Source organism: Poecilia formosa, unplaced genomic scaffold (assembly GCF_000485575.1).
Source record: "Poecilia formosa unplaced genomic scaffold, Poecilia_formosa-5.1.2 Scaffold318, whole genome shotgun sequence".
Classification (NCBI taxonomy): domain Eukaryota; kingdom Metazoa; phylum Chordata; class Actinopteri; order Cyprinodontiformes; family Poeciliidae; genus Poecilia; species Poecilia formosa.
Window position 1 is genome coordinate 129898 of NW_006800257.1, and position 13393 is coordinate 143290.

Consider the following 13393-nt stretch of genomic DNA (forward strand, 5'->3'; position numbering starts at 1 on the left):
CTCCAAAAGACGTCCGGCGGACGTCCTCCGGGAGGACGTTTCCGGACTCAAAATTGACCTCTATTAGACTTTCGGCGCTGTCCTCCGAAATGTCGTAGAAATGCTAACATAGCAGCAATTTTATTGGAATGCAAGGTTTTCATGAGGAACAGTTGTTTTCCATGGGATATTAATCCAATGTTGTAACAAATTGTAGAAGAAAAGCCAAGCTGGGCCCACACTTACGGTTTTCACATGGAACAGTTGTCTTCTGTTTTTTTTTCTTTTTCTTGCCCCAGCTAACCTAGCATACATAGTCGGAACATCAATCACACATCTGAAAAAACTAAATTCAGAAGAAAACTGCCTTCGTTAATGAAGGCAGTAACAAAGTCAACGCAAGGAATCTGCGGCCTTCATGGGGGAATTTTACTGCCATAAGTCAAGAGCACAATTCCCAGTTAAAATTCCCTCATACCTTCACTTCCACCAAAGAGAGAGACGCTCCACAAAAAAAGGACACCTCAACGTGTGAGTTGATTTTCAGAGCTACGGAGCCCCCCAGGGGACATGGGGAATTTTTTTTCTTTTGCGTTCCCTGGAGGGCTCCGTACAGAGCAATAGTGGTGCTATTGCCAATAGGTGGAAGCATAGACATAATATAAGGATATTTCTTATATTATGTCTATGGGTGGAAGATCTTCTTCTTCTATATTTATTGACAGTTGGCAAACAACAAAAAACGGTGCATTACCGCCACCAACTAGTATGGAGTGTGGACCAGAATGTCACTCAAGTATTAAATTCTACCAAATTCTGCATTAATTTAACATAACAAAATATTATCTGATAAATGTTATTTTTGAATTATTTCTAAGTAAATCAACCAAGTCTAATGTAACTTTAAATCTATTTAATTTTTGAATCAACTTGTCTTTCTTCCACATACTTTTGACAGAATAACATAACATCATCTATTGTCTCATCAACTCCACAATAGTCACATTTACCTTGGCAATGTTTCCCTAAAATAAGCAGAGTGTTATTTAGTCCAGTGGGCCCCAAATCTAATACGACAAATAATTGTCTCCTCTCTCCTCGGCCTCTCTGTGTTTCTCATTTCTCCAGTCGTCTTTTGGATGCTATAAAACCAATGTCCCTTTCTTTTCTGTCTCCCATTGCTTTTGCCATTTTTCTTTAATTTTCTGCTTAATTAATATTTTCATTTCTGTTCTACTAAAATTAACAAATAAATCCGCTGATGAGTTTCTAGCAGCCTCCTTTGCAGCTATTTCTGGCATTTTGTTTCCTTCAACACCATAGAGAGCTGGCGTACATAAAGAGTTAATTATTAAAAACATTATATGTATTTTGTATGTATTTGTTGAATTTCTATGAAAAATATCTGACCTGATTTCTGAATGTCTGCATTTTAAACTGACTAATGACGAGCAGGAATCTGAATAAATTATTGATCTCATTGGTCCCTATTTGATACATTTTTGGACACATCTGAGAAAATTTGAACATACTTGCAATAGTTATATAATTTTGTACCATGTGTGAATTTAAAATTAACTCCTTATTCCCATTTCTCCTTTTCTTGGGCTGGATGATCCAATCTATGACCTCTTAAATTAACCCAATAATTTAATGTTCATTGTTCTCTAATTTTAAGTGACATTTCTCCCATTTCTACCAATAATGATGCTGTTGGAGTTGACCTAATTGCACTTGTACAGAGTTGCAATGCTTGATATTGACCACAATCTATTGTAAATCTTTTGTGAAGTAGTATCTGCAGCTGAATTACAAACAATGCTTTCATAGTCTGCCACCTTGTGTCTAATCTGGGAAGCTACTCTGAAATTTGATAGGAGGAATACCTAAAATCAACTGTTACAACATGAAAGTCACATCTTGGTACTTCAGTATAAATAAACCCATCGTACAGATACAGAAAATATTGATTTTCTTCATCGAGAGACAAAAGGAGACAATTTGTGTCACTAAATCATAATTAAGGTTGGTACATATGCTATTATGAGTCAAAGATAGTAGAGCTATTATAAAATGTTTATAAAAAATATACAAAGGCTTTAATGAAAAAAGAGGAAAATTAAACTGGGATATTTTATCCCAAATTGTGCTATGAACTCTTTCATTGTTTATATCATGGCTAAAAAATAAATTGTCTAATAATAATAATAATAATAAAAACTGGTTTAAAAGTGTGCAATCTTTTTGCTATTGTCTATGTCAGTTTATCCTGAGAAAAACAGAGTAGGGGTTAAATTTTGACATTTTTTGTTAGAATTATAGTGCATCTTAATTAACTAACAAACAAGTCTAAGTTTCTTTACTTCTAAGTAAACAAAAAAATATTCTGTTTGCTAAATGCCACAGTGATGAAAAATAATATGTCAGATTTACTTAGACTCTTTCCAAGTGTTTCTCCAAACATTAACATCTGATTTACGTTTGTTTTTTGAGCCTGAAACCAGTTCAGAGGAACTTTGTCTTGGCTCTACATTTTCAGAGACAGACTCAAAGGTTATACATTAGAACTGCTTAATGGAAAAAGAAAATAATAAAGACAAATGAATGTTATAAACAAAGTTTTTTAAGTTGATGTACTTGATATGACTTGAAGATGACTACACATTTGCGTTTGTGCACAGATGTCCATGTTTTGTTTTCTTGACGCTCTTGACTTAAAGACACAAATGTAATCGTATGAAAACACAGTTGTGTATCCATTTTGAATCACTTTAAAAGCGAGTTAATATCTAAAATTGTGGTGTGCGCTCATTTCCTTCCTCTCTCAGCACATCTTTCAGCAAAGACGTAGCGCTTTTAGCCACATCTCTGTCGACACAGAGACCACAGTGTCTACAGTCCATCAGTGTCTCACTGTCTCAGTCAGAGCTGCCTCCTTTGGTACAAGATGATCTTTCTGCTCGGTCTGCTTTGCTCCATCTGGGGAGAACCTGTAAGAGGTTTCAACTTTAAAGAGGACCTCCGTCAGCTCGCTGTGGGTAACAGCTCTGTTTACATCGCTACAGAGGAGAATCTTTACCAGCTGAGCCATGACCTGACTCTGATCTACAGCCTGACCCAGAGAGGGATCTTAAAGAGAGGGGACAAACCGGACAAAGAGGAGTTTTACAGAGACCCCATGAAGAAGGCCTGGAACACAACTTTCAGAGTTAATGTTTTATTACCATTTGTTAAGAATGACACATTGATCAGCTGTGGTGTGACTGGAAACAAACTCTGTGGTTTCTGTGAAGTTCTGGACCTGAAGAACATCAATAAGCTGGTTTACAGTGAATCCATCCAGGTGGGACCTCGGAGGAGCAGCAGTGGGTCTGTCAGCTTTCTGGTGGATGTGAAGAAGAATTCAGGTCAGACTGAGACTTACATTCTGACAGCGATAAAGAACCATAGAGACATGACAGAGTGTAGCACTGATTTAAAGACTATCAACCTTCACAACACAAATCAAAAACAGCATGGGGAAATATTTTCCTGGTCTGGTCAGTCAGGTGATAAACCTGGGATCCAAACTGAAGCTGATGTAGATTTTGTGGACGGATTCCAGATCAACTCAACAGTGTATCTGTTCTCCAACGTGGCATCAGGAGGTGAAACCAACAAAGTCCGTCTCATCTGGCTTCAGGCTGAAACCAACAAAACTCACACTCTGAAGTCTCTTCGTGGAGCGACTCTCAGTTCCTCTGGAGGTGAAGGCAGCAGACTGCTGGCCTCCTCGGTCGTCCCAGGTGGTCAGCAGGTCCTGTGGAGTGGAGTGTTCAGTGTGGATGAAGGAGGAGAAAACACTGAGCTGCTGCTGTTTGACATCAGTCCTGATCTCAGCAGGGAGACAAACAAAGATCCAGACTTTTATACATCAGTGAACAAGCCAAACAACCCAGTAAGTCACTGTATTAAACATAAACTACTTTCAGTGTTGATGTTTCATGTCTTGTTTTACTGAGTCCTGGATGAGAATCTTCAGCAGAGTTTTGCATGATTCAAATAAGACAGAGAATGTTCAATAAGTGGAAAGGTTGGGTAATTTATATTTATAATGTAAAGGTTGGTATGGCTTCATGGATCAGTGCATTTCTTTTTCACTTTTGAATAATTTTAAATAAACTGTTATTGTGTTCAGTTTTTACCTTAAATTAAACCATTTTCAAAAAATTTTAACTTTACCATCTTTATGAACTTTGGCAGTGTCTACATGTTTGTGTTTGTTTAGTTTTCTGAGTGTCATTTTAGATATAAAATATAGTCATTCAAAGCCAGCTTATTAGAATCTGTCCCAAACCCTCTGTATAAATCTTCCCTAAGTTTACAATTCAAAGAACAAGACAAAATGTTGAAACGATTCTCTCTGTTCCTCAGTCAGTTCGGCTCCTGAACCCAAAGGTTGTGCTTTTGAAGCAGAACTTCATGAGTTCTGTTCTGGCTGTCAGGCTGAACAACTGGATGGTTTTCTTCATTGGAACAGCAGATGGACAGCTCATCAAGGTGGGTAGGAAACTAACAACTGAGAGGAAAAAAATTTGCAAACAAGTAGCAAACAGAATTTTATGAATCATTTATGAACACCATAACTATGTCACTGTGAAGATGACAGGGTTTAACCTGGACAAACCCCACAGAGGACCTGGGATGTTATTTAAATAAAAACACAATCCAACAGGCTCTTTGTTCTTTAAGAGCGTCTTTCAAATTTGAAAATTGTTATTATGCTAATTGTTATACAGCCTCAGAAAGAGATGATTCAAAATTAAAATAGGATATGCAAATGTCAGATTTCTTTTGGCTTTTTGCATAGGAATTCCATCCAACCCTGTTTCTTAAATACATCCTCTATCTCTAACCTACACTATTGTTGTTGTCATCAGCTTTCTGTGGACAGGAAGTACCAGCCCTCCTGTCCACAGATCCTCCTCAGAACCAGTGGAGACAACAAAGTGTTTCCAAANCTGTATTAAACATAAACTACTTTCAGTGTTGATGTTTCATGTCTTGTTTTACTGAGTCCTGGATGAGAATCTTCAGCAGAGTTTTGCATGATTCAAATAAGACAGAGAATGTTCAATAAGTGGAAAGGTTGGGTAATTTATATTTATAATGTAAAGGTTGGTATGGCTTCATGGATCAGTGCATTTCTTTTTCACTTTTGAATAATTTTAAATAAACTGTTATTGTGTTCAGTTTTTACCTTAAATTAAACCATTTTCAAAAAATTTTAACTTTACCATCTTTATGAACTTTGGCAGTGTCTACATGTTTGTGTTTGTTTAGTTTTCTGAGTGTCATTTTAGATATAAAATATAGTCATTCAAAGCCAGCTTATTAGAATCTGTCCCAAACCCTCTGTATAAATCTTCCCTAAGTTTACAATTCAAAGAACAAGACAAAATGTTGAAACGATTCTCTCTGTTCCTCAGTCAGTTCGGCTCCTGAAACCAAAGGTTGTGCTTTTGAAGCAGAACTTCATGAGTTCTGTTCTGGCTGTCAGGCTGAACAACTGGATGGTTTTCTTCATTGGAACAGCAGATGGACAGCTCATCAAGGTGGGTGGGAAACTAACAACTGGAGGAAAAAAACTGTTTTAGCAAAACAAGTAGCAAACAGAATTTTATGAATCATTTATGAACACCATAACTATGTCACTGTGAAGATGACAGGGTTTAACCTGGACAAACCCCACAGAGGACCTGGGATGTTATTTAAATAAAAACACAATCCAACAGGCTCTTTGTTCTTTAAGAGCGTCTTTCAAATTTGAAAATTGTTATTATGCTAATTGTTATACAGCCTCAGAAAGAGATGATTCAAAATTAAAATAGAATATGCAAATGTCAGATTTCTTTTGGCTTTTTGCATAGGAATTCCATCCAACCCTGTTTCTTAAATACATCCTCTATCTCTAACCTACACTATTGTTGTTGTCATCAGCTTTCTGTGGACAGGAAGTACCAGCCCTCCTGTCCACAGATCCTCCTCAGAACCAGTGGAGACAACAAAGTGTTTCCAAAACTCCAACTGGATCCAGTGGATCACAAACATCTCTATGTGCCGTTTAAAAACCAGGTAGATTGGAGCTTCTTCATGTGGCGTTCACTTACCCTGCCTGTTGATGTGTTTCTGAAACATGGTGTTCTGCTCCAGGTTCAACATGTTCCAGTGTCAAACTGCAGAACTTACCAAAATGTGAAGGATTGTCTTTCTGCCCAGGATCCATTCTGTGTCTGGTGTGTCTCTGAGAAAAGGTCAGAGAAACTTCATCTCAGCTCCATCCTTCATCTCAACTCTATGATGACACATTTACATTTTTCAGCTGCTCATTCAAAGACGACTGCAGAGGTTCAGAGAGGCTGTCCATCCCTGATGAATCCAAGCAGGAAATAGTTTCTCACAGATTTCTGAAGGACTCCACAGGAGAGGTGAGTTATTAATATATTTATGACTGTTTTCATCTGGAACTATTATTATAATAATTTTATATTTGTTCTTTTCTCAGATAAAAATAATCATCCAATCACACCTGACTATGGAGAAGAAGACTCAATCTAACTTCACCTGTAATTTTGCTACAACCTCCACCCAGCTTTGTAAAAAACAAGGACCAAAACCACAGTACCCACAATGCACCTGCATTCTCAATGACCCCTTACCTGCTGATGGTCAGTGATGGTCAGGAAGTCTTTAAACATTTTGTTTCAGCTGTTAATGTTCCATACTTTATCTTTGATTTTCAGATCTTGATGTTACCGTGACGATCAGACTTGGAGACACATCTCTGTCAGAACAAATAAAGATGATCAACTGTTACAGTATCCAGGGGCAACCAAGTTTTCACCTGTAAGTTCATTTATGTTTTAGAATACAGATTTAATAACAGCTGATATCATCATAAAGTCTAACAGTATAAATTAACTCCAGTGTTTTCATAACAACATGGAGGTCTACTCTGCATTAAATCTGAATAATACAAATATTGTAGCTGATATTTAAATCTGACTGATTACATGCTGGTAAAATCATCTGTTTCCTTTTGTAGCTGAAAGGAAAAGATTAATGTTGAATCCTGAGAAGCTTCATTCTGCTCAATGTTTCATTAACATGAATGATGTCATCACTGAGCTTGTTGTTTCTAAATGAATCTGTATCATGTATCATAATGTTTGAGTAAAGCTGAGGTCAAACTGGCCTGTTTTCTGTCCAGGTGTCAGCGGTGCATCAGAGCAGGATGTGGATGGAGACAGAACAGCTGCTCCTGGGCCTCTGATGCAGTCAGCGACGTAATCATGAAATATTTTATGTTTTTAGATGAAATTTAGAGAAATTTCTTCTCTGATTGTGCATTATAGACATAATTACTCTTCTTTAACATGAATTTCTATTATATTTTTAACAGCTTCTGTGTTAAACAGAACTGATGTCAACTGGAACAGCTTCATAAAATGATCTAATAAATATAATCTCTTTCCTTCTGCAGGACATTTGTGCGAACATTGGGCAGTTTGGGAGGAACTTTTCTGTGAGTCACATTTTTTGTTCATCTGACACTCACCTCATACATTTTCAGTATAACTCTTTGGTAATGTGAAACATTTGTATTTTCTGCTCCTTCAGAAACCAGAGATCTTCTCCGTCTCTCCCAGTGTTGTGTCTTTCTATGGCAGAAATCAGGCTGTGCTGTCGGGTCGTAACCTCAGAGATGTGACCAGAGTCAGGATTAAAGCTGACCTGGACTGTGACCCAAAGGAGTGAGTCATTTTATTCTGTACTACAGTCATGTGGAAACATTATGTGTCCTTTAAAATACATGTTCACTCATTTTTTTAGGGTAAAGAAAGTTATTAAATTACAGAGAAAACATTGAATGACTTAAAAGTGTGTTTTCTGTCTGAGACGAGGGTTCAGTAACCTTCCTCTCTAATAGCAACTCTTACGTTATGTGGCAGAAAAAGTTACATGTGCAGCCTGCCTCTGTCTGATTGGTCAGACATGCACCTTCACATGAACAGCAGCAGGAGCCTGTGGGCCCTGTGGTGACCTTCCTGTTCTAGGATATTTTTTTAGCATCTTGCAGTCGGTTTTCAGAGTGAATTTGCTTACAGCTCACATATTTATTACTTCTTTCATAACTGGTTACTGCATCATGTTTATTGGTGTAAAGAATTATGAGCTGCCTTGTTGCTGAAGTGTGCTACATAAATAAACGTGATTTAACTTGTGATACATTTGATATTAGTTTATAGTTTTCAGTTTCTCTCTCTCTGTGCTCTCTGGTCAGATCTCCTGTGTTAAGCAAAAACGGCTCCAGTCTGACCTTCCACATTCCCAGCACAGAAGCTAAAGGCCTGACCGAAGTGTGTGTTCTCCTCCCAGATGGAAGTTGCCACGGCAACTTCACAGTTACTTACCTCTCATCACCAATCTGCACTGATATTACACCAAGCAGCAGCTGGAGAAGGTATTTAAACGTGTTTATAGTTAATCTATATTTTTTTTGTAAAAAATATAGATTAACAATTTCCATGCACTGATATAATATTAATTTATTTATTAAACCAAAAGTTGATCTGTAGGCCAGGATAAACTTCACACATCCTGATTTTTTTTTGTTGAACCTCCTTAAACTTTATAAATCACATGTACCCTCTAAAACCAATCTATAACACAGTCTTAGTTTATGTGTTCTTGATGAATTTTGTTCTTCATCATTTGACTCCTGACAAACTTGATGTTTGTTGAATCAAGTTCTCAGCTGACCTGATGTTTAGCTGACACTGTGACTTTATAGTGAGTCAGGTGTTCAGAGGTTTAAAATCTACCAGTGGAACAAGAACTTTTTATCTACATTCAAGAATTATTGACTTAAAACAAGCTTACAGATTTTGCTGAAAAGTTACTTTTACGTTGCTTGTGTCTCATTTCAAGTGTCGTAAATATACAGAAATGTTTGGTAGGATGTTGTGTTTTTGCAATGTGCTGACATTTCCTTTCCATTTGGATCTTATTTTTGCTGATCATCAAGGGAATAAATAGATTTCATCTGAATCAACTAAATAATCAGTGGTCATCTGAAAATGTGAACAGTTAAACCCATCTGATAAGGTTTTTGAACAAACAGACGTGTATTACCCGACTTCCACTTTCATTCCCAACTTGTTCCTTTTTTCAAAAAGGACAATAAAAGCCAAAGACCCCCAATTAGTTTGGTTTGACCCCCACTCCTTTGTAACTGGTGTAGTTTACAGAAACTTGTTGAAGCAACTGTTGTAGTAACTACTACATGTGAAAACTGACACTTCCTGAACAACCCATTTCACTTCAACATTACTTCCCTTTTAAATGCAATGACTCTGAATCCATTAGTGTTACTCTACAGTTTCAGAAACATAATGGGATACTTTGTTGTGAAAATAAAAATAAGAATAACAATACCATAAGCATTGGTGTTTTTAGTAATTCTCAATTTGAATTGCTAAAAACATGAGTTGAACATTCATGGAATATTTTCTACATCTGAACAGCTAAATGTTTTTTTTTAGCTTTTTATTGTTTGACATACTTATTAATATGTCAGGCAGTATTGCAGCTGATGAAACTCCTGAGGAGGAAGTGAAGCACCATGAGCCCAGTTCTAAATGTAATCGGACNTGTCCAGGTGTCAGCGGTGCATCAGAGCAGGATGTGGATGGAGACAGAACAGCTGCTCCTGGGCCTCTGATGCAGTCAGCGACGTAATCATGAAATATTTTATGTTTTTAGATGAAATTTAGAGAAATTTCTTCTCAGATAGTGCATGATAGACATAATTAGATTTCTTAATTACATAATTACATTAACCTCTATTGTATCTTTAACAGTTTCTGTGTTAAACTGAACTAATGTCGACTGGAACAGCTTCATAAAATGATCTGATGATCTTCCTTCCTTCCTTTCTTTCTTTCTTTCTTTCTTTCTTTCTTTCTTTCTTTCTTTCTTTCTTTCTTTCTTTCTTCCTTTCTTTCTTTCTTTAGGACATTTGTGCAAAAATCAAGCCATTTGGGAGCAACGTTTTTGTGAGTCACATTATTAGTCGATCTGACACCTCATACATTTTCAGTATAACTCTTTGGTAATGTGAAACATTTGTATTTTCTGCTCCTTCAGGAACCAGAGATCTCCTCCGTCTCTCCCAGTGTTGTGTCTTTCTATGGCAGAAATCAGGCTGTGCTGTCGGGACGTAACCTCAGAGATGTGACCAGAGTCAGGATTAAAGCTGACCTGGACTGTGACCCAAAGGAGTGAGTCGTTTTATTTTTTACTGCAGTCATGTGGAAACATTATGTCCCGCCAATTAATGTACAATTCTTCTAAAGTATGTGAGCCAAGAGATCTTTGGATTTTACTACTAAACTAAATGTGTATAATATATAGATTTCATATACAGTTGTACGTAGAATATAACTAACAGACCAAACCTTAGAAATTCTCAATTTAAAACTCAATGCTTTTAAAGCAGATTAGTGTTATTTAGCATATTTAGCAATTCACAATTTTAATGGTTTTATATCCCTTTCATGCATGAATTATGATCCTTTGTGTCAGGATTTTTTTCCAATTTTTTTTTGATTTTCTTAAGGCATGAAAAAAGGTAGGACAAAAATGTAAAAAAAAATATTTATTTTTTTTCAGGTGATCATTTGTAATTTTCTCCAAATATAAAGTTGTTATTGAAAAATAAATCAGTAGTATTGTTCTTTAGGGGTCATCTGATGTCACAATATTTTCTTTTTTACCTGCAAGAGTCGTCTACAGTAGAAGGTGGATCAGGGTCGGTTGGCATACTTTTTTGTCTGTCCGCCATATTGGATTTAACAAAAATAATTTATTGCATTTGGAGTTGATGACCAGTAGTTGTTAGTGTATTTTATGATACATTAGTGTCCACTTTAGTGGTCTGTGTGCATTTGTAACATAAAAATCCACAAGAAGCACAAGAAAATGGCTTTTAGACAGCTGTCCACTGTAGTGACCACTATGCTTTCTCTCTTGCTCTCGATGAAGGCGGACACTTTTTTCCTCTGTTCCCTCCCTGCCCATGCCTGCCCTGTTTGCTCTGTTTTTGTCCTGTCTTTTCTATATTTTTGGAACATTTCTTTGCACATCACCCAAATCTACAAATTATGGATCTGGTCAACTGATCTCTCAATGCAGTTGATCAAATTCAGATTCACCCTGGATTTATTCATTATAACAGGACTGGAGCTTGTGGATTCCTAGATTATCGACAAATTAGTGACGGATTTGGCCTAACTAGTGAACACTCGGACTGTTGGACAGAGACGAGGACTCTAAAACTCACAAACGAGTTGGAATTGATCTTGGAGAAGTTGCTAGTTTCGGTTCAGTGGAACGACCAAACTAATTTGGACAATTGGGAACTGAGATGTATCGGAGAGACTTTAGGGAAGATTGAAATTTATAATCTCCCCGACCTAAGTCATTGTGTTTCTGAATTGGCTTTCCCCGTGTCACCTTGGAAGGGCTGCATATTTCTAATCTCCTTGAAGATATGTAAACATAACGCTCTTTCCCACCTCAACCCCCTCCTGTATTCATGGAGCTGTGGAGCTGAGCGCTCCCAAGGACATCATTCCCCGATAAACAACACCTCTATCGGACTTTGCCAGAAGGGTCAGCAAACTGGTTTCATGGCCCTTTGACATCACCGCCTTCACTCAAGTCTCTGTTTTGCCCTTTGTTTTGTCTGAATGTTGCGATTTGCCCTAATGTGTCCTTTCCTCTTTTTTGTTTTTCTTCTTTCTTTCTTTCCTTTGGTTTGTTATTTTGTTTGTATTTCCTTTTAATTCATGTAAAGCACTTTGAATTGCCTTGTTGCTGAAAATGTGCTATGTAATTAAAATTACCTTACCTATGCATGAAAGCGATATATAGAAAACATACATTTTATTCCAGTCTTATTTGCACATTTTATCTGATATTTATTTTACGGAATTTTCACCTCTTTCTTACTCAGCATCCATTAGATTGAACGTTTTCAAACACAGGTGTTTTCCTATTGGTTCTTGAAACGTTCATTCTTTCATTCTAATGTGCAAAACTTCCCAAATATTATGTATAAATGATTAAAAATACATATTTTCAACATATGTCTGATATTGCTGAGAACCATGATTCTACTTTGTCAGTTTTATGGGTTTTTGTGATGCATTTGTTCTCTCTCTGTGTTCTCAGATCTCCTGTGTTAAGCAACAACGGCTCCAGTCTGACCTTCCACATTCCCAGCACAGAAACTAAAGGCCTGGTCAAAGTCTGTGTTCTCCTTCCAGATGGAAGTTGCCACGGCAAATTCACCATCACCTATCAGTCTTCACCAATCTGCACTGATATTACACCAAGCAGCAGCTGGAGAAGGTATTTCAATGTTTTTGCTAAAAATATTGAGCGTATATGGAACCAGTCTGTGACATTAAGCTCCAGTGTATTTACCTTAGTCAATAAAACAGTGATGTCTGAAGCCAATTAAGTTTTATTCAGAGACATATTCAAAAATGTGGTGTGGTGTTGGTTGTTCATGCTTCAAAATCTAGCAATGAAGCTGAATTAAAATAATTCTGCAAATGGGAGTGAAAAAAATCAGCAGCTAATTGTAATACAACCAGTTATTGGGTTTAAATCATAATTAACTCCTTCCATATAGGCAGGTCGGTTTGAAATTTTTTTTAAAATAAACTAATCATCTGAAAACTGCATTTGGTTTTTATTTAGGTGATATCTGATGACATGTTTGAAAACCTGAACAATTTAAATGTGACAAAAGCAGAAACGGAATAAATGGATAAAGTATTAAATACTTTTTCAAACCACTGAATGTGAATTAAAATCTACAGTTAGAAGAATCACATGTACTGTGCTGTTAAAAAACTGATCTGTGTCCTCCAGTGGGGGCAGGAAGGTCACTATTTCTGGGACTCACCTGAATTTGGTGGAGGGGATCACACACAGCCCCACCCTGCAGGAAGTCATGCCTCTGATGAGCAGCAGCAATCAGGTAACTCTGCAGACAGAAACTCTGTTATCAGCATACAGTGAACTACATGGTGCTACGTTTCTATTTCAACAGACTCTCGTCTATAAAACACCTGCAGCCAAAAACCCTCCGGTGTCCAGCAGCAACGTGTTTCTGAAAGTAGCCAATAAAACATTGGAGTGCGCTAAGGAAATAACTTACTATCCTGACCCAGAGTTTACCAGCTTCACAGCAGTGAAGGAGGGGAAAGATGTCCGCATCGCTATTCAGGTTCGGCAGGTTCTGTCCACATTTGTTCACTCAGACATGTTGATGTTATTATTGAAGGGGAAACTGGTTTTG

At 37.1% G+C, this 13393-nt stretch overlaps 1 protein-coding gene and 1 long non-coding RNA gene across 2 annotated transcripts in view; one reads left to right on the top strand and one right to left on the bottom strand.

Moving 5' to 3' along the window:
• Positions 1-693: 693 nt before the first annotated feature.
• On the bottom strand, positions 694-12045 carry LOC107833059 (uncharacterized). The gene is made up of 4 exons (XR_001658766.1): positions 12034-12045; positions 11034-11035; positions 5429-5436; positions 694-770 (listed from the first exon to the last, which is right to left on the bottom strand). It is a non-coding gene; the product is annotated as an uncharacterized LOC107833059 (long non-coding RNA).
• Positions 2623-13393, top strand: part of LOC103152580 (plexin-C1-like) — a 13319-nt gene continuing 2548 nt past the window's right edge. The window contains exons 1-13 of the mRNA XM_016661194.1: positions 2623-3916; positions 5448-5573; positions 5959-6093; positions 6172-6272; positions 6341-6446; positions 6524-6686; positions 6762-6864; positions 7229-7304; positions 7502-7543; positions 10168-10301; positions 12256-12435; positions 12964-13072; positions 13145-13321. Coding sequence (XP_016516680.1) covers positions 2927-3916; positions 5448-5573; positions 5959-6093; positions 6172-6272; positions 6341-6446; positions 6524-6686; positions 6762-6864; positions 7229-7304; positions 7502-7543; positions 10168-10301; positions 12256-12435; positions 12964-13072; positions 13145-13321 — 2442 coding nt within the window. The 5' untranslated portion in view covers positions 2623-2926. The remainder of the gene's footprint in view (positions 3917-5447; positions 5574-5958; positions 6094-6171; positions 6273-6340; positions 6447-6523; positions 6687-6761; positions 6865-7228; positions 7305-7501; positions 7544-10167; positions 10302-12255; positions 12436-12963; positions 13073-13144; positions 13322-13393) is intronic.